Here is a 27,510-nt window from a genome sequence, read left to right as displayed (position 1 = left end):
ACTAGTTCCACACTGAAAGCAGGAGGCACCTGCTACTTTTATAATGTTCTGGATTTTTCGCAGATCACTTTATTCTCCACATTTTTGTGTTCAACTGAAAATGGAGAGTACCGTCAGAGACTGTTCTCTAAATCGAATCTCCTGATAGAAACTTTACATCAATACAATCCACATGCACAGAAGGAGTCATAAACTGAAACATAAGCTGGAAGAATCAGTGGGTTTTCACCTCAAACTGTTCCTCTGGTTAATCAGAGGGGGTTGCAGGGGAGGATGAGTCCTTTGATCCCCACAGTGCAAAGTTAGACTGATGGCAACTCAGAAACCTTTACTGTAGGCCAAGCCAATCGTACACTATCAAACAGTACAGCACAATGTTGGGCAGATCTAAGGGTCTCCTGTAGGGACTAACTTTGAAAATAGTCTAGATTTAGTACAGCTCGTGAATACAAGCTATTTTTGGAGTGGTTTCTTTTCAGTAGCACTGCCACCTTCTCTGGCACACACAGCCTGAGCTGGGTCACTGCACAATCACCAGAGTAGGCAAGAAACCCATCCTATAAATGTGCCCTTGAAGACAGATGTGCCCTATGCAGACTCTGACATACGCTCTGTATTTCCTAGGGAAGCAAATGCTCTGGTGTCAAGCACCTCGGGTGAGAGCCAGGTGATGCTCCCCATGAGCTGATACCTAGTGGAGGCCTGGAGTCTAGACCCTCAGTCAGGGAGGACTGAGTTTCAATCCCATCTGCTGCTACCTTCTAACTCTGGAAACCCTTCACAATAATTAACCTCCCTAGGCCGTACTTTCCTCATCCATAAGATGGGCACGATCCCACTTCTTTGAATAAAGTTGCTCAGATGTAATGAGTTCCGGTCTCTGAAATGTTAACGTAGTGCCTGCCCCCAGCAACCATTTACTAACTTCTACTGTGGCCATTATAATGACTGATAACCAGTTCAGCCAACCTAGGTCAGTTTTTGTATAAAGTTATCCAGTGATCAGAAACAAAGTTATCTGGAAGACCTGCTTTCACATTCTGTGCCCTAGTCTCTTGAAAAGTGTTTAAACAGAGATTACTGTATTTGCTTTGGGCTCTCTTAGAAAACGCTTCTCATATTTACTCAGCCAGGATGTTCTAATACTGGGCTTTACTGTAAAATGCAGAAGCTGTACTTGTAGCTCAGTAATGATGTAAAATAGAAATAAAAGTAACAATTCCCTACAAACTAACATCTAGTAGAGACTAGCCGACCAGGCTAGTGAAACAGCATCCCTGCCATCTTCTTTTTCCGTTTTAGTAATACTTGGTTGTCATCTTGCTGAAAAATGCTAGATGACTCTTATGTTTTTCTAGGGAGGTGTTCTGAATCAAATATTTGTTCTCTCATATTCTGGCTTCTACCTAACAATTAATTAAAGGCACTGGAGTAGAAAGTTTACTTAGAAACTTCCGGCACTGTGTCCCACAGGCGTGGTAAGATCAGAAACCCAAAGCTTCCCATTTAAGGGTTTACAATTATTCTCCATAGAAGAAAGGGTTAACAAACCAACTGCTTTAGGTCATTTGGGATAAGTAGTGATATTTATAGGAAAATATTAACATGTCAGATCAATGCCCTCTATGAATTATTTCAAGTAAAAAGTTTTATGATTTTGGTGAATTATATAGGGAACTACGTATTAATTTCTTACTATGAACTCAAAGGAAAAAAGCTAACTTAATTCTCTTTTAGTTCCAGGAAGTCTAGTAAATACTTCTGTAATTCATAATTTTCACTAATTAGTCTTGGACAGCTCAGGATTTTTCCAAATTAGTAAAGTTTTACACTAAAAGTAAGTTTATCTTTCTTTATTGAATTTAAACAGAATTCTGTGGTGAAGCATATAATGAAAGATATGCTATTAAGGTAGGCGAGGAACAAAAAGGTAATTTTCTTCTACTATGGGAAAAGCTTAATCATTGAAGGAAATAAGCCTTTTTCCCTAGCACTTTCAGGGGCCTGTGGAATTCTCGTTTTCCTGGGTCAATGGAACACAGCCCTGGTACCCCCACAAAGGTTCTGAATTTCAGGAGAGAAAAACGACACTCCTTAGGCTGGGCTTTTGTAGTTAGGTGCATTTTCCAGAGTGAAGACCACTCACCAGCTTTCCCCTCTGCTGGGCCGACCTGGTTTCTCGCAAGGTGTACACATCTCCACATACAGAGATCTCACGCCAGACCCCAGGCTGGGACTCCTCAGTGAAGCCCCCTCGTGGATGCATCACCAGGACGCCATTTGTAGTGAGCCCGTCCATGTGGCCATCGGGGTTTTTCCATTTTGCTGCCTTTTCCTGGAGAGCATACCACAGAACAGAAAAAGCATGCTAAGATTATGTTCAAAATGAAGGGATTCCAGAATCTTTTAAAAATATCCAGTACGGGCAGAAGGAAGGAAAGTGATGAATTTTCATTTTCTATTTAAAGCTAATAATCAGAAGGATAAAATATGCAATTATTCTGATAACATGAAAGTGCTAAAATGTATGAATGATTTATCACTGGATATACATTATATTCATCTTGGGAGCTTAAAAAAAAAAAAAAAAAAAAAAAAAAAAGGACCTGAGGCCCGGACCCTTCCCTCAGAGATTCTTTTCTACGCACTGCCCTCATGCCTGGGAGAGTCCAGGAATCTAGACACGTTCTTCAGTTCTATTTGTGCAATCCTTTCGCCTCTTATCTACCAGCACTTTACACGCAATTATTACCTGGGAAGTATACAGAAGAAAGAGGAAAAAACATACAAAAATTTTAAGACTGTTAGTCTGACAAGTTGTGGCTAGTATCTCTTCATAAATATCAATGTTTGGATCCTCAAAGATGGAATGTAAAGACCACCTGATATGATGGCAGGACCAACACTCCTGGATGCTTGTGCCACAGTTACTTCTCTCCTCTTTCTTGGTGACAGAGATAGCTGTTGCAAACATGACTCAGGAGTAAATTCTGAGTTGGATAACCCTCTTGCCAGGGACTGAGCTCTGGCCAATGAGACATAAGAGGGTTTTTAAGAGCCTTCCTGGTAAAGGTCCTTTGTTCTAAAAAGCAAAGGGAAAACAGTCTCCCAGTGGCATGGGTCATTCCATTTTCCTTGCCCCTCAGATGTACAACTAATCAGACATCTGTAACCAAAAAAGAGCATGGCTGTACAGCATCCAGGTCACCTGAAAGAGATCAATACATCTATGCCCAGAAAGTGGGTGCATTGAAACACAGAGGAGGCAGCGGAGAGGAGCTGCTGGGGAGCCAGAAGGCAGCAAAGGCAGTGGCTGGTGGGCAGGCAGGAGGATAGTATAACCTTTCTGAAAAAGGAGGTGGAGGGTGAAGGAGGTAAGTGGGGGTCTGCCCCATGCATGTTCTGTAGCTGGAAGGACCGAATGTTGTCTCCAAGGAAAGACTGCAGTGAGTGGGAGAAGGGAAATAGGCAAAAAGAATTTCAGGGAAGGGTCTCCTGCTCTTTGCCCCAGGGTTCTGGCTCATGGACTTCTGGGACTCGTTTCATCCCCATCCCAAGTTGAGGATCCCCCTTCCAGGCTGTGGGCACATCAAAGCCCCAAGAGCTAAGTACACACCTTCTCCAACTCTTCGGCACCCCCATTCCTTTTCCCTTGGTGGCCACTCCCAATCTTAGGAGGAAGTCAGCCCCTACCCCCAAGAGAAAACAAAAATTTGTGCTATGGCACCACCTTCTAGAAAGTGAAAAGAAGGTTCCCAGCTACCAACTTGAACTGTTAGAACCAAAGTAAACAGAACCTTGCCTAAATAGGGTGTTCCTTACTTCAAATGTGAGGACAGAGTCACTTTTAATCAAATACCATTAAAAATCATAGTAATACAGTACTACAAAAAGAAAATGACAATTTTCCAACAAATGAACCCAAAGACATGGAATACTACAATCTAACTGATAAAGAATTCAAAACAGCTGTTATGAAGAAATTTAATGAGCTACAAGAAAACTCAGGCAATACAATGACCTCAGAAATAAAATTAACAAACAGAAGGAATACTTTACCAAAGACGCCAAAATTGTAAAAAAAGAACCAAACAAATTTTGGGCTTGAAGAACTCAATGAATGACATGAAGAATGCATTAGAATGCACTGGAAATAGAGCAGATCAGATGGAAGAGAGAATTAGCAAGTTGGAAGGCTGGAATAGAGAAATGCTTCAGATGGAAGAGGAGAGAGAACTAAGATTTAAAGGAAGTGAAGAAACACTACGAAAACTAGCAAGCTCCATTACAAAAACCCATATATGAATAATGAATTTTCTAGAAGAAGAGAGGGAGAAAAGGACAGGCAGCATATTTAAAGAAATAATTCCTGAGAACTTCCAAAAGTTGGGGAAAGAACTGGATATACAAAGTCCATTAGGCTAACAGAACACCTTATTAACTCAACGCAAGATCTTCTCTAAGACACATTATATTAAAACTATTAAAAGTCAGTGATAAAATTAAAATTTTTAAAAATATTTATTTTTGAGAGAGACAGAGACAGAATGTGAATGGGTTAGGGTCAGAGAGAGAGGGAGACACAGAATCGGAAGCTGGCTCCAGGCTCCTCACTGTCAGCGCAGAGCCTGACGTGGGGCTCGAACTCAAGAGCTGTGAGATCATAACCTGAGCTGAAGTCGGATGCTCAACTGAGCCACCCAGGTGCTCCCAATGATAAAATTTTAAAGGCAGCTGGGGGGGGGGGGGTTGGGTAGGAAGAAAAAAAAAAAGACAGTAACCTACAAAATAATCTCCAGCAGGCTATCAAACTTCTCAGATAAAAACTGCCAGCCAAGAATATTCCACCCAGAAAAGTTATGCTTCAGATATGAAGGAGAATTAAAAGCTTTCCCAGACAAACAAAAGCAGAGGGCGTTCACCACCACTAGACCTGCCTTACAAGAAGTGTTCAAATGAGATTTTCAAGCTGGAATGAAAAGATAGAAATACACAAAACTCTGATTAAGGTGTTAGTCAGAATTATAAAACTGTAACTATTTATAGTAGTATATTAACTCCCAATTATAGCATAAAGGTTAAAGGCAAAGGACATTAAAAATACCTATAATAAATAATAAAAATAAATACAGTTACTACAACTTGGTAACCAAATCACAGCATAAAAAGAGATCATCTGTGACATCAAAAATACAAAAGGAAAAAAGTAAAAGGACAGAATCTTCATAGGCAACTGAAGATAAATTGCCATCCGCAGAAAAAGGACTGTTTTATCTGTGAGATGTTTTATGTAAACCTCATGATAACCACAAAACAAAAATTTAGAAGAGAGACACAAAACACTAAAAAAAGAGTGGGAGACTGAACGAAAAGCACCATGGAAAACCACCAAGGTATAAAGGTAGGTAGAAACAGAAGGAAAAAGAACAATGGAGAGACAAGATAACCAGCAGGCAAAAGAGAAAATGGCAGTAATAAGTATCAACAATCACACTAAATGTATCAACATATCAACAATCACACTAAATGTAAATGTACTGACTCACCAAAAGGCATAGAGTGGCAGCTGGATCTAAAAAAACCCACAAAATACAAAAAACAAAAACCTCCTGCCCTACAGGAGATTCATCTCAGCTTTAAAAAAAAAAATTAATATGAAATTTATTGTCAAATTGGTTTCTATACAACACCCAGTGCTCATCCCAACAGGTGGCTTCCTCAATGCCCATCACCCACTTTCTGCTCCCTCCCACCCCCCATCAACCCTCAGTTTATTCTCAGTTTTTAAGAGTCTCCTATGGTTTGGCTCAAAATTAAAGGATGGAAGATGATATTCCAAGCAAACAGAATACAAAAGAAGGCAGCTATAGCCATACTTATATCAGACAAAATAGATTTAAAGCCAAAAAGGGTAATAAGAGACAAAGTCATTACATAATCACAAAGGGATCAGTACATCAAGAAAATATAATAATTATATGTATGTATGGAGATTATATGTATGTATGTTATGTGTGTGTGTGTGTATATCCCCAACATTCAAGTACCAAATTATATTAAGCAAATAATAACAAATCTAAAAGAGAAATATACAATGTAATAATTGTAGCGGACTTCAATACCTCACTATCAACAATGGATAGATTTTTCAGACAGAAAATGAAGAAGGAAACACTGGAATTAAACCACACTTTAGAACAAGGACTTGACAGACATCTACAGAACATCTTATCCCACAGAATATATTTTTCTCAGGTGCATTAGAACGGTCTCCAGGAGAGATATGATAGGCCACAAAACAAATTTTAGCAAGTTTAAGAAGACTGAAATCATATCAACTATCCTCCCTGACTACAATGGTATGAAAATAGAAAGTTACAATGAGAGGAAACTGAGAAGATCTACAAATAATGTGGAAATTTAATAACAACCACTGGGTCAAAGAAATCAAAAGGAGAAAAATTATCTCGAGACAATTGAAAATGAAAACACAATATATCAAATATTGTGGGATACAGCAAAAGCAGTTCTGAGAAGTTTATAGCAATAAATATGTATATATGAAATTAGAAAGGTCTTGAACAACCTAACTTTACACTTCAAGGAACTAGAAAAAAGAAAAACACAAAAACAGCAAGCTCAAAGTTAGCAGAAGAAAGGACATATGGATCCAAGCAAAATAAATCAAAAAGAGACCAGAAAAACAACAGAAGAGATCAACAAAACTAAGAGCTGGTTCTTTGAAAAGAGAAACAAAATTGACAAACCTTTAGCTAATCTCAGTAAAGACTCAAAATTAGAAGACTTTGAGAGAAGACTCAAAATTAGAAATAAAAGAGAAGATATTATACCTGATATTACAGACATACAGAGAATCATGAAAGACTGCTAGAACGTAGAAGAAATGGATACATTTCCAGAAACACACATCCTAGCAAGACTGAATCAGGAAGACTCAGAAAATGGGTAAAGAGATTGAATGAGTGTTAAAAAAAAAAAAAAAAAAAAAAATCCCAAGAAAATTCCACCACCAGATGGCTTCAACTAGGGAATGCTACGAAACATTTAAAGAAGAATTACTACCAATCCTCCTCAAACTCTTCCAAAATATTGAGAATGAAGGAACATTTCCAAACTCATTCTATGAAGCCAGCCTTACATTGATAACAAAACCAGATAAGGATACCACAAGAAAATTATAGACCAATGTCCCTGATAAATGTAGATGCAAAAATTCTCAACAAAATATGAACAAATCAAATTCCAGAACACATTAAAAGGATTAGACACCATGACCAAGTGGAATTTACCCGAGATGCGAGGTTCAACAGACGCAAATTAATAAACGTAACACATCACATCAATAAAATGAAAGGTAAAAATCACACGATCAATTCAATAGACACAGAAAACTAACAAAATACAACATCCCTTCAGAATAAAAACCCTTAACAGGTTGGCTACAGAAGGAACATACCTCAACAGGCCGTATATGACAAACCTACAGCTAAATATCATACTCAAGGGGGAAAAACTGAAAGTGTATCCTCTAAGGTTGGAAACAAGACAAGGATGCCCACTCTTACCATTTCTGTTCAATACAGTACCAGACGTCCTGGCCAGCGCCATCAGGCAAGATAAAGAAATAAATGGCATACAAACTGGAAAGAAAGTAAAACTGTCACTATTTGCTGATGATATGATCTTATTTATTGACAATCACAAGGAATCTGTCAAAAAGCTGTTGGAATTAATGATTTCAGTAAAGTGTCGGGACACCAACATACAGAAGTAAGTTGCACTCCTTTACACAAATAATGAAGCATCTGAAAAAGGCAAAAAGAAAACTATCCCATTCACAACAGCATCAAAAACAAAATACTTAGGAACAAATTTAATCAGGGAAGTGAAGGATCTATATATGATGAAAAGTACAAAACGTTGTACTGAGCTTTGCCGAAAGAAATTGAAGACACAAATGGAAAGGCACCCCATGTTTATGAATCAGAAGAATAATGTTAAAATGGCCATACCACCCAAATCCATCTACAGAGTCAATGCAATCCCCATCAAAATATTAAAGGAATTCTTCACAGAAATAGAAGCAATAATCCTAAACTCTGTGTGCAACCACAGAAGACCCCAAATAGTCAAAAAATTAAAAATAGAACTACCATATGATCCAGATTTCCACTTGTAGGCACATACCCACAGGAAATGAAAACAGGATTTCAATGAGATATATGCACTCCCATGTTTATCTCATTATTCCCAACAGCCATTATTGGAAACCACCCCAACGCCCATCAATGAATGAATGGATAAAAAAAGACACTGTACATATACACAGTAAAATATTATTTACCCATGAGAAAGGAGGATATCCTTCCATTTGCAACAACACAGATGGGCCCTGAGCGCATTATGCTAAGCAAGTCAGAGAAAATAAGTACTATAGGATATCATTTATAGGTGGAATCTAAAAAAGTTAAGCCTATGCAAAACAGAGCAAAGTGGTTACCAGGGATGGATGGGGGCAGAGGGACCTGGAGAGAGTGGTAAGATTGATGGTGTTTAAGGGTACAACTTGTAATGAGCAGCAAATTAGCCATTGAGATTTAAGGCACCATAATATGAATATAGACCATATTATTGTACTATAGTTGTGAATGTGGTAAATATTGCTACATCAGCAAGTATTTTACAACATACAAATGTATCAAAGTAACAGGACTGCACCCCTTGCATTTACACAATGGTACACGTCAAATTTATTCAACTACAAAAAGTAAATAAGAAAACAATAAAAAGGGATAAGGATAGAAACTGCCTGTGCCCGCCTCTTCTTCAGCTACAAGTTGTTATGTGGAGGGACGTACGGAGTGCAGGAGCCATCCCTCAGCCCTAAGGCTGCCTGAGGAACCCTGATTTGCGCAGGGAGGGAGGGGCAAGACAGAACCAACGTGGTTCCCTGGATGTCACAGAACCACTGAAGCAATCAACCCTGGAACTGTCTTCCCTGGCACTCCTTGTTACATGAAATAATACGTTTTTATTATTGTTTAGGCCATTCTGAATGGTTTTTGTCCTTGCAAAAACATCCCGAATAAAAAAACCCCAAAACTATATTAAAACTGAACATTCACCAAAACTTCTGGGTTTGATTTACATGGAAGCCTTATGAAGCCAGAGAGGCCTTATGAAGCCTTAATCTGTTTTGTTCTCTGCAATATCACATCTATAACACGTGACCGGGAGCACAGCCAATACCCAATGAAAATTTTTTGAATGAATGAACATCACTTTTTCCTTTGAACCCTATTTATGTAGATTTGACCATTATTTTTCCCTCTGAAATCACCTCCCTTAAATCTACTAAGAATACATTAGGAACAATGTTAATATACATTTTTAAAAAAGTAATTACTGTACATATTATAATACAGTAAGTGGAACAAGTATCAAGGAACTTCATTACTTTCAGATTTTTAATAACAGCCTCACAAAACTCCACCATCTGAAAACTAAAATCTCCAAATGTAACTAGAGGCGTCGTGTCAAGCAGATTTTTGGCCACAATTAACTGTTATAGCTGATAATAATGGGTGTTATTCTTGAAACAATGGGCTTAGTCATAGTACTTACTCCAAGAAATATGTTTTTGGAAGAGTCGAATCCGGCTGCGAATATCCGTGCTGTGTAAGGTTCGCTCCTGTCGCAGACGATCCTGCAGGCAAACCTGGATATGGTGCTTTGTGTAATCTGGGCCTCATCATTGTTCTGACTGCCCGAAATTGTGTCTGTAACAACGAAGTCGATAGGGCTTTCTGTTGATCTGCCCACCTAAATAAATCAAATGCACTCATGACTCATTTTGAAAAGTATGTCACCATATTTTGTTCACATGGAATGAGTGTTCAGGATCCTTTTAACATTTATTATCTCTGCTCTGAGGGTAAGAATTTAATGAAAAAAAAATGTAGTTCTGTTCCTTTTCTTGTTTAAGTGAGATATTATAGTAACCGATCATCAGATTTTAAATATTAAGAGAAAAGCTAAATTTTTTATCTGGGAGAAAAACATGAAGTCTTGCCCCCCAACAGATTGTATTTCTTGGACCAGGTAAAAATATTATTCTAATAGAGAATTATTCTCTCCCTCACCCCCTCTGCCCCTCTATTTCTAGCTGGAAAAAACCAAGATTTTAAAGAAAGCCAAGAAACAAAGGAACTGTTGCCCAGCCACAGGGATTGTTTTCCCTAAGTAAATCCAGTGACTCATGGCGTGGGGCAAGAATAGCCCTAACCCAGACATAGACTAAATGCCTGCTGCCATACTCTCTGTAAATGAGAATGATGTAAAGGGCTATACAAGTCAGCCCAAAGTTTGGGATGTAGTCAAGTGAAATATTTAAAAAGCTGGTCTTAACATTTCAATTTTGGATTAAAAAAAAAAAAATCTCTCTTGGGAAAGTCTACAAGAGTTGCCAATAACATCATGCTGACTTATTTTCCTTGGTAAATGTAAATGCTTCAGAAAGAATAGATTTCATTAGGAAGATCTTACAGTTCTAGAAAAGGTTTTCATATTCAATAAATCCAAATAAGGGAGGCACTGCTCTGTCCTGGAAACTGGGAAGAGTTAAGTACTTGTTTACAAATAAAAAAATTCTCAAGGGGTGCCTGGGTGGCTCAGTTGGTTAAGTGTCTGACTTTGGCTCAGGTCATGATCTCACCGTTCATGAGTTCAAGCCCCACACTGGGCTCTGTGCTGACAGCTCGGAGCCTGGAGCCTGCTTCAGATTCTGTGTCTCCCTTTCTCTCTGCCTCTCCCCCACTCGTGCTCTCTCTCTCTCAAAAATAAACTTTAAAAAAAATTTTCAAAAATCCTCAAGACAAAATACTAAAATGTTCACGTAACGCTGTTCTATGCATCTCTTAACTAGTAAAAAGTGATAAATGTTATATATATGCCAAAGAGACTTTTTAAATTAAAATCATTTATATGTAAATAAATCATTTCTCACTAAAATATGATATTAATGTTCTAACACTAATGACTTTGATTCAGAAGCTGACAAGGGGAGGGACACATGGAACTCCCAGATGTGTACATATAAGCCCCCCTAAAAGTCAATTTCCCAGGTATTTTTATCATGATCTCAAAATTCTATCTAACACATAAGATGTATTTTTCATCCAAATGAATAAAAGTAAAAAAAAAAAAATTATCTTGCATCATTTAGCTCTGTTGGCTTCCTGGAAAATTATTATTGTATTTCTTTTGTAAATCTCACATATTTTTATGCACAGACTATCTCTATTAAGCCAACAGACAGCATTCATCTATTTTCTGTCTCTCTCTCTCTCTCTCTCTCTTTTTTTTTTTACAACACTTAATTTCTTGTCCTAATGAAATGTGCCTGGCATAAACAAAACCTCTGGTTTCACTAAAACTCATCAACTTGAATAGATGCATATTGCCTGAATATATGCATTTCAGGTTTAGAAAATATATAACTTGTTTAAAATGCAACATAAAACCCAAATTAAGAGATATTATAAAACCTTACCATAGAATTCATCTTTCTAAAGTTGAGAGTCTTCCTTCTGCTAGATTCATTTAAAAGCTGGGTGTATAACTCAGAAGCTCTGATTCAGACTGCTCTCTTTCTTTGAGCCTTTTTTTTTCTTTTTATAAAAGCTATTCTCTTAGCGACTTTCAAGGATACAATACAGTATTATTAACTATAATCACCATGCTGTACATTCGATCCCCAGAACCTATTCATCTTACAGCTGGAAGTTTGTACTATGTGACCAACTTCTCCCTCTTTCCTCCACCCCCTCAGCCCCTGGTAACTACCATTCTAGTCTCTGCCTCCATGGTTTTGATTTTTTTTTTTTTTTAGATTCCACATATAATTGATATCATACAGTATTTACCTTTGATCTATTTCACTTTAAAATATTTTTTTTAATTAGAAAAGTAACAAATACTTATTGCAAAATATTCTACAAATACAGAAAAGTATAAACAAGAAAATAAAGGCTACTCTAAACTCAGGAATAAACTTGTACTGTCCAACGAATAACCTTGTCCAATGAAGCTGGGGAGTGAAATGGGGTGAGTTCTACAATTGCCTGGAGCTCTCACAAAGACACGGTCTCTGACATTGTTTCTGTTACCTCCATGAAGAGGGCAACAGCTCTTCAAGCTCTGTTGTAAGCTCAAAGCTAAAGTCATGCTCTAGTAGAATGTCACAGGCTTGTCACACACAAAGATTACTCTCTTCTGTAAAGGCCACTGTGATTTCATCCCAATATATTAATGTCTTGATGAATTAACTGAAATGGACTGTAAAACATGACATTTCAACTGGAACATACCGTTACAATCAATTATTTCAAGTCATGATACTTATCTGACTGGTCATGTTTGATTTGTTTATCAATTCACTCCCACTTAAATCTAACCTATAGGGTGCCAGTAAAATTTTATACTTTCGGATACATGTTGCTTTTGCCAGGAAAAAAACAAAACAAAACTCTAAGCCACTTTCCTACTGAAAACTCACCCCGTGCGCAAAACTTGGAACCCATCCTTTTGAATACTGGATCAACTCTACGTTATCTTAAGGGGAGTCATGTAGACAAGCCAAGATGTTCCTGAATTTCACCTGATAATCATACAGTGCTGATACTCATAGAGTAACCACAGGGAGAATATTACTGATACCACAGACATGGCATCATTCAGCATTTTAAATTTTATATATTTTAGAAAGGTTTGGGTTTGCCTGGTTGTCAGCTGAAGTCAGTACAGGTAAGATGGCATTGAAGAACTTGGAAGGGCCTCCCTCACCTTTCCTGGACCAACGCTACCCATATCCCTGTATCTGTAACCTTATTTTCTGATGTCCCTCCTATGACAAGGATGGAATGTTGCTGCTTCTATCCAAGACCAATCTCTCTACTGATGTGGGTGTCTCCATATTCTTCCCAAGGATTTTGCTCCTGATATTGTCCCCTCTCTCTCCTGAATCTTCAATTTCTCTCTTTATACTAGATCTTGCCATCAGCTACCAAACACATTGTGAAGCTTCTCCAACTCTGTGACTCTGTGGGGGTAAAAGGACCAATTTTTTTTTTTAAACAGCAACTTGTCACTGATACTTTTTAAAAGTACAATAAAAATGAGTATTAGAAAAATGATCATCTGCTTGGGTGTTTCAGGTACTATAAAAGGTGCTGTAATGGTTTCCAAAGTCCTCTCCATGTCCTGTCCTACTCAGCTCATTCTGTACCATTAACAGATGCTTGGATGCTCAGCTGAGCACACTTTGAGTAGCACTGTTCTAGATTAGTCTCTCTCATCTTTAAAAACACATTCCTTCCAGGGCACCTGAATGGCTCAGTTGGTTAAGTGTCCGACTTCAGCTCAGGTCAAGATCTCACAGTTTGTGGGTCCCAGTCCCGCATCGGGCTCTGTGCTGACAGGTTGGAGCCTGGAGCCTGCTTCGGATTCTGTGTCTCTGTCTCTCTCTCTCTCCCTCCCTCACTTGCATTCTCTCTCTTAAAAATAAATACACATTGGGGCGCCTGGGTGGCTCAGGCGGTTGGGCGTCCGACTTCAGCTCAGGTCACGATCTCGAGGTCCGTGAGTTCGAGCCCCACGTCGGGCTCTGGGCTGACGGCTCAGAGCCTAGAGCCTGATTCCGGTTCTGTGTCTCCCTCTCTCTCTGCCCCTCCCCCGTTCACGCTCTGTCTCTGTCTCAAAAATAAATAAACGTTAAAATAAATAAATAAACATTAACAAAAATTAAAACACATTCGTTCCCCTGCAAGCAGTCTTTAACCTATGGCCCCATCTCTCCAGTTCGGTTAGAGGCAATACTTCTTGAAAAACCTGTCACTAGTTACCACCCTCCCATGTCCTGACTCCTCCCCCTCACTCAACTTCTCTCAACCCACCCTGCGGAGTTTCTACCCCAGGGCAGTACTGATCACACTACTGCAGAGCTCAGCCAGCACATCCTGGCACATCTGTATCTGGTATTAGAATAATGCAGCCCGGGGTGCTTTGGTAGCCCAGTTGGTTAAGTGGTCGATGCTTGGTTTCAGTTCAGGTCATGCTGTCATGGTTCATGAGACTGAGCCCCCGTGTTGGGCTCTGCACGGAGTGTGGAGCCTGCTTGGGATTCTCTCTCTCCCTCTGCCCCTCCCCGGCTCCCTTGAGTGCCCTCTCTCTCAAAGTAAGTAAATAAAAAAAGAAAGAATAACGAAACCCTACAGGCTAGTTGGTAAATTGTCCCCTTCCCTTCTCTTTCTCTTCTCTCCCTAGGTAATCTCGTTAAATCCTACTATTAGCCAAAAAGTCCTGATCTTTACCAGAGCTTCAGACTATCATGCCCAATCTCCACTTCTGAATCTAATAAGCATCTCAAAATGTAACATGTTCTAAACAGAGCCTGGATTCTTCTTCAATCCTTAGATGCCCTGCCAACGACTGGTATCCAATTTGCTCAAGCTGAAACTCAGTATCAAAATATTATCCTTGATTGTTTACCTTCCTTCGCAGCCACCTGTCAACACTGCCTCCAAACACAGCTTCCGTCCTTTCATTTCTCCCACCTTAGTTCCAGTTACTGTCAGTTTTTACTAGGATTGCATTGCCTTAGTCTCCAAACTGGTCTCTGTTTTCACACGTCACCTCCATTCCTTTGGAGAGAGTACTTGAAGATATCTTTAAGAAATATCAATCAGATTATACCCCTCCCTTGCTTAAAACTCAATTTTTTCACTTGGCCTTAAAGGACCCACCTCTCCAAGCTCATCTCATTTCACTGTCCTCCTCCTTCACTCTGCTCCTGCTTGGGGCTTTGGCACCCCCCATTCCTCCCCCCGGAATGCTTATTTGTGGTCCGTTTGCCTCCTCTAGGATGCAGCCTCCATGAGAGGGGAGCCCTGGCTGTCTGTCTTCAGTAACTACAGGAGTATCTGATACATAGCAGGTGCTCAAGAAATGAAACTGATGAATGGAAGATTCTGACAGTCAGCTTGGTCTCTGTGAGAGAGACACACAATGCTTTAAGAAATAACTCTCGGGGCGCCTGGGTGGCGCAGTCGGTTAAGCGTCCGACTTCAGCCAGGTCACGATCTCGCGGTCCGTGAGTTCGAGCCCCGTGTCGGGCTCTGGGCTGATGGCTCAGAGCCTGGAGCCTGTTTCTGATTCTGTGTCTCCCTCTCTCTCTGCCCCTCCCCCGTTCATGCTCTGTCTCTCTCTGTCCCAAAAATAAAATAAACGTTGAAAAAAAAAAAATTAAAAAAAAAAAAAAAGAAATAACTCTCTCTCTTTTTTTTTTTTTAAGAGAGAGAGCAAGCATGGGCATGTGAAAGCAGGAGAGGGGCAGAGGGAAAGACAGAATCTCAAGCAGGCTCCGTACTCGGCACAGGGCCTGAAGCAGGACTCAACACAGGGCTCAATCGCATGACCATGAGATCAGTACCTGAGCCAAAATCAAAAGTCGGACATTCAACCGATGGAGGCACCAAGGCACTCCAAAAAATAACTACTTAAATAGCAAATATTCTTTAACTTTTCTCAACTAGATATATGCTACTTAAATATTGCCATCAAAAAGTACTATAGGGGTGCGTAGGTGGCTCAGTTGGTTAAGCATTCAACTTCAACACAGGTCATGATCTTGCAGTTCGTGGGTTTGAGCCCGGCATCGGGCTCTGTGCTGGCAGCTCAGAGCCTGAAGCCTGCTTTGGATTCTGTGTCTCCCTCTCTCTCTTGCCCCTGTCATGCTCTCTTTCTCTCTCAAAAATAAATACGCATTAAAAACAAATAAAAGTACTATAAACCAACTAAATTAAACACCAACCAAACAAAAACCAAAAACATAAGGTATGGCAGCACCCAGGGTCCAAACAGAAATCTTGAGGCCTGGCTGATTTCCTTACCCTGATGGTCAATATGCATTTGGCATCATACTTCCCTTTAGGGACCCTGTAAGACATTTCATCACTTCCTTTGATTTCTTTGATAAACATTTAAAAAAATATATTTTGCTTTCTCAATAGCTACACTATTCCCTCTTTCATTTACTCCTATTCTAGAAAATTACTAAGAAACTGTTGCTATATTAACTCAGACTTTCTTACCCTTAACCCATCTCTTAAATTCAGATATAATTGATATTTTCTTCCTTAGGCAATAATATTTCCAAGTTCTGAGCCTACTGTCTGTTCCACAGTGGGAAAGGCAGCACAAGGACCTTCTTTGGTTCAGTCTGATGTTCTGCTTTTAAATTCTCAATTAACTTAGAAATCATTTTATAGATAATGGCTACAATGAACAGCCCTCAACACCAAGGTCCAGGCTTGAGATATAGGAATGCTACAGTGCTTTTTGCTCAGTAACCTTTGTCTGTGGTGGGTTTGGGACATAAGAACTTGTAAAAGGAAGAAAAATTAAAACAAGCTTGATTGTTCAGGGCCTTCTGAGAATGCCTTAGTTTTACTCTGCAGAGAAATGACCTGATAGTAATCCTCCCACAGGTCTAGTTATTTTGCAAGTAGAATCAGATTATTTTAGTTAAAATGACAAATGTGTTATGTTTTCTTAGTAAATCTATAAATTCTTGTTGAATTACCACGCTTTATTTAAAGAGGTACTATGTAGAGAATGTAGAACTCCAGAGACGTAAATCTTACTTCTGCCAGTAATGCCTTTTCTGCCCCTAGTAGCTAGTTACCTTTTCTCTCAAAGACCCAAATTTCTTCAGCTATGCAATTTAAGAGGTTAGTATAGTATAATTTGGTATTTCTCAGTGTAGTCTATGAACCTCTGTGGGTCCCTGAGACTTTTTTTCTTTCTTTCTTTTTTTTCTTTCTTAAATTTACATCCAAGTTAGTTAGCATATAGCACAACAATGATTTCAGGAGTAGATTCCTTAGTGCCCCTTACCCATTTAGCCCATCCCCGCTCCCACAACCCCTCCAGTAACCCTCTGTTTGTTCTCCATATTTAAGAGCCCTGAGACCTTTTCTAAGGACCAGGTCCATGAAGCCAAAAATCACTTTCATAATAATACAAACATGCCATTTGCCTTTTCCACTGTGCTAACATTTATTCTGATGGTGCTCAGGCAATCAAGTGCTTTAGCAGGAATCAAGGCAGCGGCACCAAAGTGTACTAACAGCCACTGCATTCTTCATCGCCGTGCATGTGCAGTTAAAAATAATGTCAATTTCACTTAAGTGTGCTTCTGATGAAGTGGTAATAAATTACTCTCGTTAAATATTGAGGCTTTCAAATATTCCATGTGGTGGAATAGGAAGTATGCAAAAAGCACTTAGATGTTTACAACTGTATGGAGGTTCCTCAAAAAATTAAAAACAAAACTACCATGTGATTCAGCAATCCTGTTTCTGGGTATTTATTAAACAAAAACAAAACAAAAGAAAAACCAAAAGAACCTGAAATCAGGATCTCAAAGAGGTATCTGCTCCCCATGTTCACTGCAGCATTACTTACTGTAGCCAAGATCTAGATGCAACCGAAAGGTCTGCAAAGGGTGAATGGATAAAGAAAATGTGGTATAAACATCCAATGGGATATTATTCAGTTTTACAAAAGAGGAAATCCTGCCACATGCACCAACATGCATAAACCTGGCGGATATTACAAATATTGCCCGATTCTGATTATGTGCAGTATCTACACAATCAATAGAAACAGAGCAGAATGATGGCTGCCAGGGACTGGGGGTGGAGGGAAATGGGAATCACTGTTCAATAGGTACAAAGTTTCAGTTCCACAAGATGAACGCATTCCAGAGATCTGCTGGATAACCCTGTGTCTATGGTAAAGGTACTGTATTGGGCACATACTTTGTCAAGACGATGGATCTCATGTTAAGATTCTCATGAATCTTTCGCTCATCTTGCATTTGCAGAGGTGAGGGGGAAAGTGAACAATGTGAGTGGAATGTGACTGTACAATAGTGAAGAACTATCTATGTCCCAACATGTCGCTAAAGAATAGTGATGAAATTACAGGTGCTATTGCAGTGATGTGTTGATTTGAAAGTGGTAAAAAATCGACAAACAAAAATTAAAGGAGTTTGTGACCACTAAACCAGCCCTGTAAGAAATTTTAAGGAGGACTCTCTGAAGGGAGAAAAGATGAAAAAAATACACACACACACACACACACACACACACACACACACACACACCCAAAAGCAACAGAAGATTAGAAAGGACCAGAGAACACCACCAGAAACTCCAACTCTACAAGCATCATAATGGCAATAAATTCGTATCTTTCAGTACTCACTCTAAACGTCAATGGACTCAACGCTCCAATCAAAAGACAGGGTAACAGAATGGGTAAGAAAACAAGATCCATCTATATGCTGTTTACAAGAGACCCACTTTAGACCTAAAGACATTTTCAGATTGAAAATAAGTGGATGGAGAACCATCTATCATTTTAATGGTCAACAAAAGAAAGCCAGAGTAGCCATACTTGTATCAGACAATCTAGACTTTAAAACAAAGACTGTATCAAGAGATGAAGAAGGGCATTTTATCATAATCAAGGGGTCTATCCACCAAGAAGACCTAACAATTGTAAATATTTATGTGCCAAATGTGAGAGCACCCAAATATATAAATCAATTAATCACAAACATAAAGAAACTCATTGATATTAATACCATAATAGTAGGAGACTTCAACACCCCGCTCACAGCAATGGACAGATCATCTAATCAAAAAATCAACACGGAAACAATGGCTTTGAATGACACACTGGACCAGATGGACTTAACAGATATATTCAGAACATTTCATTCTAAAACAGCAGAATATACATTCTTCTCCAGTGCACATGGAACGTTCTCCAGAATAGAGCATATACTGGGACACAAATCAGGCCTAAGTAAGTACAAAAAGATTGAGATCATACCGTGCATATTTTCAGACCACAACACTATGAAACTTGGAATCAACCACAAGAAAAAAATTTGGAAAGGTAACAAATACTTGGAGACTGAAGAACATCCTTCTAAACGAATGAATGGGCTAACCAAGCAGTTAAAGAAGAAATTAAAAAGTATATGGAAGTCAATGAAAATGATAACACCACAACCCAAAACCTCTGGGACGCAGCAAAGGCGGTCATAAGAGGAAAGTATATAGCAATCCAGGCCTTCCTAAAGAAGGAAGAAAGATCTCAGATACACAACCTAACCTCACGCCTTAAGGAGCTGCAAAAAGAACAGCAAATAGGGGCATCTGGGTGGCGCAGTCGGTTAAACGTCCGACTTCAGACAGGTCACGATCTCGCGGTCTGTGAGTTCGAGCCCCGCGTCAGGCTCTGGGCTGATGGCTCAGAGCCTGGAGCCTGTTTCCGATTCTGTGTCTCCCTCTCTCTCTGCCCCTCCCCGGTTCATGCTCTGTCTCTCTCTGTCCCAAAAATAAATAAACGTTGAAAAAAAAAATTAAAAAAAAAAAAAAAGAACAGCAAATAAAACTCCAAACCAGCAGAAGACAGGAAACAATAAAGATTAGACCTATATAATAATAAATAAATAATAATAAATAATAATAAAGAAATTAATGCTATCAAAACCAAAAGAAAAACAGAACAGATCAATGAAACCAGAAGCTAGTTCTTTGAAAGAATTAACAAAATTGATAAACCACTAGCCAGTTTGATCAAAAAGGAAAGGACCCAAATAAATAAAATCAAGAATGAAAGAGGAGAGATCACAACCAACACAAGAGAAATAAAAATAATAATAAGAGAATATTATGGGCAATTATATACCAATAAAATGGGTAATCTGGAAGAAATGGGCAAATTCCTAGAAACATATACACTACCAAAACTGAAACAGGAAGAAATAGATAATTGGAACAGACCCATAACCAGTAAGGAAATTGAATTAGTAATCAAAAATCTGCCAAAAAACAAGAACCCAGGGCCAGATGGCTTTCCAGGGGAATTCTACCAAACATTTAAGGAAGAGTTAACACCTATTCTCTTGAAACTGTTCCAAAAAATAGAAATGGAAGGAAAACTTCCAAACTCTTTCCATGAAGCCAGCATTACCTTGATTCCAAAACCAGACAGAGACCCCACTAAAAAGGAGAACTAGGGGCGCCTGGGTGGCGCAGTCGGTTAAGCGTCCGACTTCAGCCAGGTCACGATCTCGCGGTCCGTGAGTTCGAGCCCCGCGTCAGGCTCTGGGCTGATGGCTCAGGGCCTGGAGCTTGTTTCCGATTCTGTGTCTCCCTCTCTCTCTGCCCCTCCCCCGTTCATGCTCTGTCTCTTTCTGTCCCCAAAATAAATAAACGTTGAAAAAAAAATTTTAAATAAAAAGGAGAACTATAGACCAATTTCCCTGATGAACATGGATGCAAAAATCCTCAACAAGATACTAGCCAACTGGATCCAACAATACATTAAAAAAATATTCACCATGACCAAGTGGGATTTATACCTGGGATGCAGGGCTGGTTGAATATCCGCAAAACAATTAACATGATTCATCACATCAATAAAAGAAAGGACAAGAACCATATGATCCTCTCAACAGATGCAGAGAAAGCAAGCATTTGACAAAAATACAGCATCCTTTCTTGATAAAAACCCTCAAGAAAGTAGGGATAGAAGGAGCATACCTCGAGATCATAAAAGCCATATATATGAACGATTCAATGCTAATATTATCCTCAATGGGGAAAAACTGAGAGTTTTCCCCCTAAGGTCAGGAACAAGACAGGGATGTCCACTCTCACCACTGTTATTCAACATAGTATTGGAAATCTTAGCCTCTGCAATCAGACAACACAAAGAAATAAAAGGCATCCAAATAGGCCAGGAGGTCAAACTTTCACTCTTCGCAGATGACATGATAGTCTATATGGAAAACCCAAAAGATTCCACCAAAAAACTGCTAGAATTGATTCATGAATTCAACAAAGTTGCAGGATATAAAATCAATGCACAGAAATCGGTTGCATTCCTATACACCAACAATGAGGCAATGGAAAGAGAAATCAAGGAATCAATCCCATTTACAGTTGCACAAAAAAACCATAAAATACCTAGGAATAAATCTAACCAAAGAGGTGAAAAAAATCTATACACTGGAAACTATAGAAAGCTTATGAAAGAATTTGAAGAAGACACAAAGAATGGAAAAAGATTCCATGTTCCTGGATAGGAAGAACAAATATTGTTAAAATGTCAATACCACCCAAAGCAATCTATGTATTCAATGCAAACCCTATCAAAATAACACCAGCATTCTTCACAGAGCTAGAACAAATAATCCTAAAATTTGTATGGAACCAGAAAAGACCCCGAATAGCCAAAGCAATCTTGAAAAAGAAAACCAAAGCAGGAGGCATCACAATCCCAGACTTCAAGCTATACTACAAAGCTGTAATCATCAAGACAGTATGGTACTGGCACAAGAACAGACACTAAGATCAATGGAACAGAATAGAGAACCCAGAAATGGACCCACAAACATATGGCCAACAAATCTTTGACACAGCAGGACAGAATATCCAATGGAATAAAGACAGTCTCTTCAGCAAATGGCATTGGGAAAACTGGACAGCAACATGAAGAAGAATGAACCTGGACCACTTTCTTACACCATACACACAAATGAACTCAAAATGGATGAAAGACCTCAATGTAAGACAGGAAGCCATCAAAATCCTCGAGGAGAAAGCAGGCAAAAACCTCTTTGATCTTGCCTGCAACAACAACTTACTCAACACATCTCTGGAGGTAAGGGAAACAAAAGCAAAAATGAACTACTGGGACCTCATCAAAATAAAAAGTTTCTGCACAGCGAAAGAAACAATCAGCAAAACTAAAAGGCAACACACAGAATGGGAGAAGATTTTTGCAAACGACATGTCAGATAAAGGGTTAGTATCCAAAATCTATAAAGAACTTACCAAACTCAACACCCAAAAAACAAAGAATCCCGTGAAGTGGGCAAAAGACATGAATAGACACTTCTCCAAAGAAGACATCCAGATGGCAAACAGACACATGAAAAAATGCTCCATATCACTCATCATCAGGGAAATACAAATCAAAACCACAATGAGATACCACCTTACACCTGTCAGAATGGCTAACATCAACAACTCAGGCAACAACAGATGTTGGTGAGGATGTGGAGAAAGAGGATCTCTTTTGCATTGTTGGTGGCCATGCAAGCTGGTGCAGCCACTCTGGAAAACAGTATGGAGATTCCTCAAAAAACTAAAAATAGAACTACCCTACAACCCAGCAATTGCACTACTAGGCATTTATCCAAGGGATACAGGTGTGCTGTTTCGAAGGGACACTATTGACAATAGTCAAGGTATGGAAAGAGCCCAAATGTCCATTGATGGATGAATGGATAAAGAAAATGTGGTATATATATACAATGGAGTATTACTCGGCAATCAAAAAGAATGAAATCTTGTCATTTGCAACTACATGGATAGAACTAGAGGGTATTATGCTAAGTGAAATTTGTCAGAGAAAGAAAAATCATATGACTTCACTCATATGAGGACTTTAAGAGACAAAACAGATGAACATAAGTGAAGGGAAACAAAAATAATATAAAAACAGGGAGGGGGACAAAACAGAAGAGACTCATAAATATGGAGAACAAACTAAGGGTTGCTGGAGGGGTTGTGGGAGGGGGGATGGGCTAAATGGGTAAGGGGCATTAAGGACTCTACTCCTGAAATCATTGTTTGACTATATGCTAACTAATTTGGATGTAAATTTTAAAAAATAAAAACAAAACAAACAAAAAAGAAAGTGGTAAAAACTGTACCACCGACCACTGTAAAATTTTCTTGATGCTTTTTTTTTTTTTTGGTATTGAGAATCTGTTCTCTAGGTAAGACGTGTAAAAAACCTATGTAAAAAATCTTGTAAATAGAAGATTTATTTGAAAAACTTGGAATCTTGGAAAATAATTTTGGGAAGTATTAAAAAATTATTATGAAGTCCACTAAAATCATCAACAGGGAAGTGTAGGCATACATTTATTTACGAAGAGATTTTCTCTGGTTGAAGGAGAAGAAAAAACATTTAGAATGTTATAAAATGGAATGGCATGACTAAAGCCACTGTTAATATTCTGTCTACAGTAAATATTACTTTTGGGGCCCTTAATTAATTGGTCCATATCTAGGACTATGACACTATCTAGGATTGTTTAGCTTTTTATAAAATACCTAACACATTCACATGGTTCAAAAATCATAGTGTGAAATAGCCCCCCATGTCCTCCCTACCCAGACCTCTTCCCCACAAAGGCAGCTGCTTTAGTAATAATGTCTTATTTGTCCTCTTGGAGATTTTTAATGCATATAAGCATTATTTAAATCATTTATCTATGCTAATATTTAATAATATACTATTTAATATTTAATAACAAATTTATTACTATTTAAGATTAGCTAATCTTTTTTAAAATGTTTACTTTTTAAAAAAATGTTTTTAAAAAAATCTTTATTTATTTTTGAGAGAGAGACAGAGTGTGAGCAGAGGAGGAGCAGAAAGAGAGGGAGACACAGAATCTGAAGCAGGCTCCAGGCCCTGAGCTGTCAGCCCAGAGCCCGATGCAGGGCTCAAACCCATGAACCGTGAGATCATGATCTGAGCCAAAGTCCAACGCTCAACCGACTGAGCCACCCAGGTGCCCCTAAAATGTTTCATTTTGAGAGAGAGAGCACACGTGCAAGTGCATGAGTTGTGGAGGGGCAGAGGGAGAGAGGGAGAGAGAGAACGACAAGCAGGTTCCGCTCTGTCAGCTCAGAGCACAACGCAGGGCTCGATCCCACAACCTGAGCCTAAATCAAGAGTCGGAAATCAAGAATCGGACGTTCAACTGACTGAGCCACCCAGGCACCCCAAAGATTAAATAATCTTAATTGAATATATTATCAATGGCTCAATATAACTAATAATACTAGTATTTAATTCATTAACTATGTTTGGAGCTCTTTCCACATCCACGCAAGCTTTTTCTTGTTCTCTTTTACAGTCCTGGAGACCTCCACTGTATGGCTGTACCTGAATTTACTGAACCGGTCCCCTACTGAAGGACATTTAGGCTGTTCACAATCTTTGGCTACTAAATCTTGCTTTGAGCAATAACTTGGTAAAAATGTAATTCTGCATGTATGTAGGGGCATCTTTGGGGTAAATCTCTAGAAACAGAAGAGCGGAGTCAAAGAGTGCAAGCATTTTTCATTTTCACCAGCATCTCTAACTCACTGCTGCACACAGGTCATACCAGTTTATAGGAGTAGGAGAGGGTTTCCCCACATCTCTGACAAGACCTTTCAGATTTTTGCCAATCTGATAAGTGAAACATAATGTGGCTGTGCGATGCGAAGCCACATTTCTCTTTTTGAGATAGGTTGAGCATATTTTCTTATTTTTCAGAACTACTTATTCCCCCTTTAGGATGTGATCTATGATATTGTTTTGACACTTGTTTCAATACCGTTTATTTCATAATTTAACTCTCCATACAGAAATGCAAAGCCTGTGGACACCTGCGTGGCTCAGTAGGTTAAGTGTCCAACCTCGGCTCAGGTCATGATCTCACAGAGCCTGCTTTGGATCCTCTGTCTCCCTCATTCTGTCTCTCTTCTCTCTCAAATAAAAGCATTCAAAAAAAAAAAAAAAAAAAAGAAAGAAAGAAAGAAATGCAAAACCTCATGGCTCCCAATTTGAGTTTTATTTTTTTTCCTTTATTAGCCTTAATTTTAATTTTTTTGCTGTTTTAAAGCACCAAATCTTGAATATATTATAAATTCTCTTCTTCCTAAATTGATGATTTTTTTCCCTTTTCATTTCCTTCCTTCTGCTTTCTTTTGATCTATTTTTGGACTTCCTATTATATACCACTAATAGGAACCACTATTCATGACCCTGTTCTGTATTTTCTTACTTTCATTTTTTAAAGAGAACTCTTAGAGACCAATGGTTAGTTTGATTTCCTTCCTCCTTCCCTCCCTTCTATAATGAAAGCACTTCAATTTTTACATTTCCTTCTGAGTATGAGGTCAGTCACATCTCTTGAGTTTTGCTACATAATGTTCTATAGTTCTTTTTAAAAAGGCCTATACTTGTAGTATCAATGTCCTTTCTGATTCAAGTGTTATTTAGGAAGTATTTTGAACATGTTTGCTTTTCAAAGTGATTGGTTTAAAAAATTTTCATTATAAAATAAAAATAATGTGTATTTATACACATAATGCTAAGAATGTAGCTTGTCTGCAATTTTAGAACTAAGTTTTTTCTTAGTCTTTCAAAAACCAAATAGGAATTAATTTTTATATTATCCTTATGTCCTTCTCCTTGTACATCACTAAATGCTACTGTGCCAAAAGGTCTGACTACATATCAAAATGAAGGAAAGTGTGCTAAAATTTCCACGAAGGAGAGGAAGATGTGTCATGGGGATGTAACATACAGCACGGTGCCTATGGTAAATAATACTGCGTTGTATATTTGAAAGTAGCCAGGGGAGTGGATCTTAAAAAGCTGTCATCCCCAGAAAAAAACTTTGTAATTATGTATGGTGACAAATGTTAGCTGAACTTACTGTAGTGATTATTTTGTAATATGCACAAATACAGAACTATCATACTGTATGCCCGAAACTAACAGTAAGGACACCACATTAAACAAGAGAAATAAAGACGTTACCTGAAACATATCCGTATCTTTATCATGTGTGTATTCCACCACCACAGTCTGATTCCTTGACAGAGTATACGATATACTGTGTTGACCTTTGCAGCTGATAGCCTAATAATGAAATAAAAACATAGACATTCAACAAAATCTCATTTCAACAACTGCAATTCTGTTTGTAGTTAACAAACATCACTCTGCCAGCCAAATCAATACAAGCCAAGCCAACGTGTTTTTTGTTTGTTTTTAATCAGAACCTGTTCCTGTGCTGTGCCCTGAATTAGACAAACTAACAGCCATGACTCCGGTTTTACCCAATACTGTATCTTCATATGAACAATATTTAAGTCAAATCAAATTTACCAGTTTGCAAGACTTGATTTAATCATGTGTCACGAAAAACATATATTTTCTCCATATTACCGTAACTAAATGATAGAAATTTTAGATTAATAGGGTTTATTCAAAAATTTATTTTGGGGTGCCTGGATGGCTCAGTCAGTTAAGCACCCAACTCCTGGTTTTGGCTCAGGTCATGATCTCACAGTTGTGAGATCAAGCTCTGCACCAGGCTCCACGATGAACGTGGATCCTGCTTAAGATTCTCTATCCTCCCTCCGCCCTTCCCCTGCTCATGCATGCATGCACTCTCAAATAAAAAGGACAATAATTTAACACTACAGCAGTAGGTCAATGGCATTTTGTTACACCTTCCCCATGCAATAGAGATGATAATCATAGTAAAAAAAAATATCACTGCAAAATGTAAATGTTCTTTAAGGATTTCTCTATATCCATCTGGCCAATGATAATCATACAAGATTCAATATGGCATTGAACAGAGTATAAGTAGTTGTTTAACCCAGATATTTACTAAGTTAATAAATAAGGAAACTAAGTCAATTTCATCTTTTCTGTTTTTAGACTAAAGCTAACAGTCTTCTTCAAAGAATCTAGAGGCCAGTAATACAATATTCTTATTGTCTCCACAATGATATATTTGAACACATCTTAAGTTGTGGTCACACACTTTTAACACTTCCACATTAACAAAGAAGTTTATTTAAATTGTACTCCAAATTATTTCAATTACATTTTATCCATTCCACTTCAACCTCATTTATCTTCATTTCTACTCTTTTACATTAAGTATAATAAATAAAATTTTAATGAGCCTTTCTATTAAACATTTATTGAGTAATGACACTATGAAGACCAAGAAAGCATTTGGAAGTAGCTGGACATAGAAAGCATGTTAATGAAAATGTACTCTGAACATTTATATTTGACTAATATAATTGCTTAGTGCCAAAAATAGTACAAAATTCCAAATCAACTTTGAAGTTAGCCTGGTTAATCTCATGGTTATTTAATCATCTGCCCTGAAGAACTTCGTGACTGAACTGTTTTGTTCTACGTGCTTCATTAAGACAATATAAGTATTAGAAATAATTTAAATATTTAATATGGCCAGAAATCTAAAACAGACTCCTTAGACTACTCAAGTCCACTAATAAAAATAGCCTTAAATTTTCATTGGTCTGAGTCCAGTAAATTCAATGGTTTTGATAAAAGTGACATTTTTTTGAAAGCCAAGCTAATAAAGAGCTATTTTCAAGATAAATAGACAATGGATGTTTATAGCTATATGAAAACACCCACTTTAAGAAAAATAATTTTATTCAACTCAAACTTATTAAAACTAGCAATCGGGGGGTGATTATTTATAAACTAATTTTAGGTTTC

At 38.3% G+C, this 27,510-nt stretch overlaps 1 protein-coding gene across 1 annotated transcript in view; it reads right to left on the bottom strand.

The window, feature by feature from the left end:
* The window catches only part of PELI2 (pellino E3 ubiquitin protein ligase family member 2), a 198,688-nt gene that overhangs the window by 7,761 nt on the left and 163,417 nt on the right, over positions 1–27,510 (bottom strand). Inside the window, exons 3-5 of the mRNA XM_030319179.1 lie at positions 25,777–25,878; positions 9,646–9,843; positions 2,147–2,335 (exon numbers count right to left, since the gene is read on the bottom strand). Of these exons, the coding sequence (XP_030175039.1) occupies positions 2,147–2,335; positions 9,646–9,843; positions 25,777–25,878 (489 nt within the window). The remainder of the gene's footprint in view (positions 1–2,146; positions 2,336–9,645; positions 9,844–25,776; positions 25,879–27,510) is intronic.

Source organism: Lynx canadensis, chromosome B3 (assembly GCF_007474595.2).
Source record: "Lynx canadensis isolate LIC74 chromosome B3, mLynCan4.pri.v2, whole genome shotgun sequence".
NCBI lineage: Eukaryota > Metazoa > Chordata > Mammalia > Carnivora > Felidae > Lynx > Lynx canadensis.
Note: the sequence above shows the minus strand (reverse complement) of the source record. Positions and strands in the feature narration are given on the sequence as shown.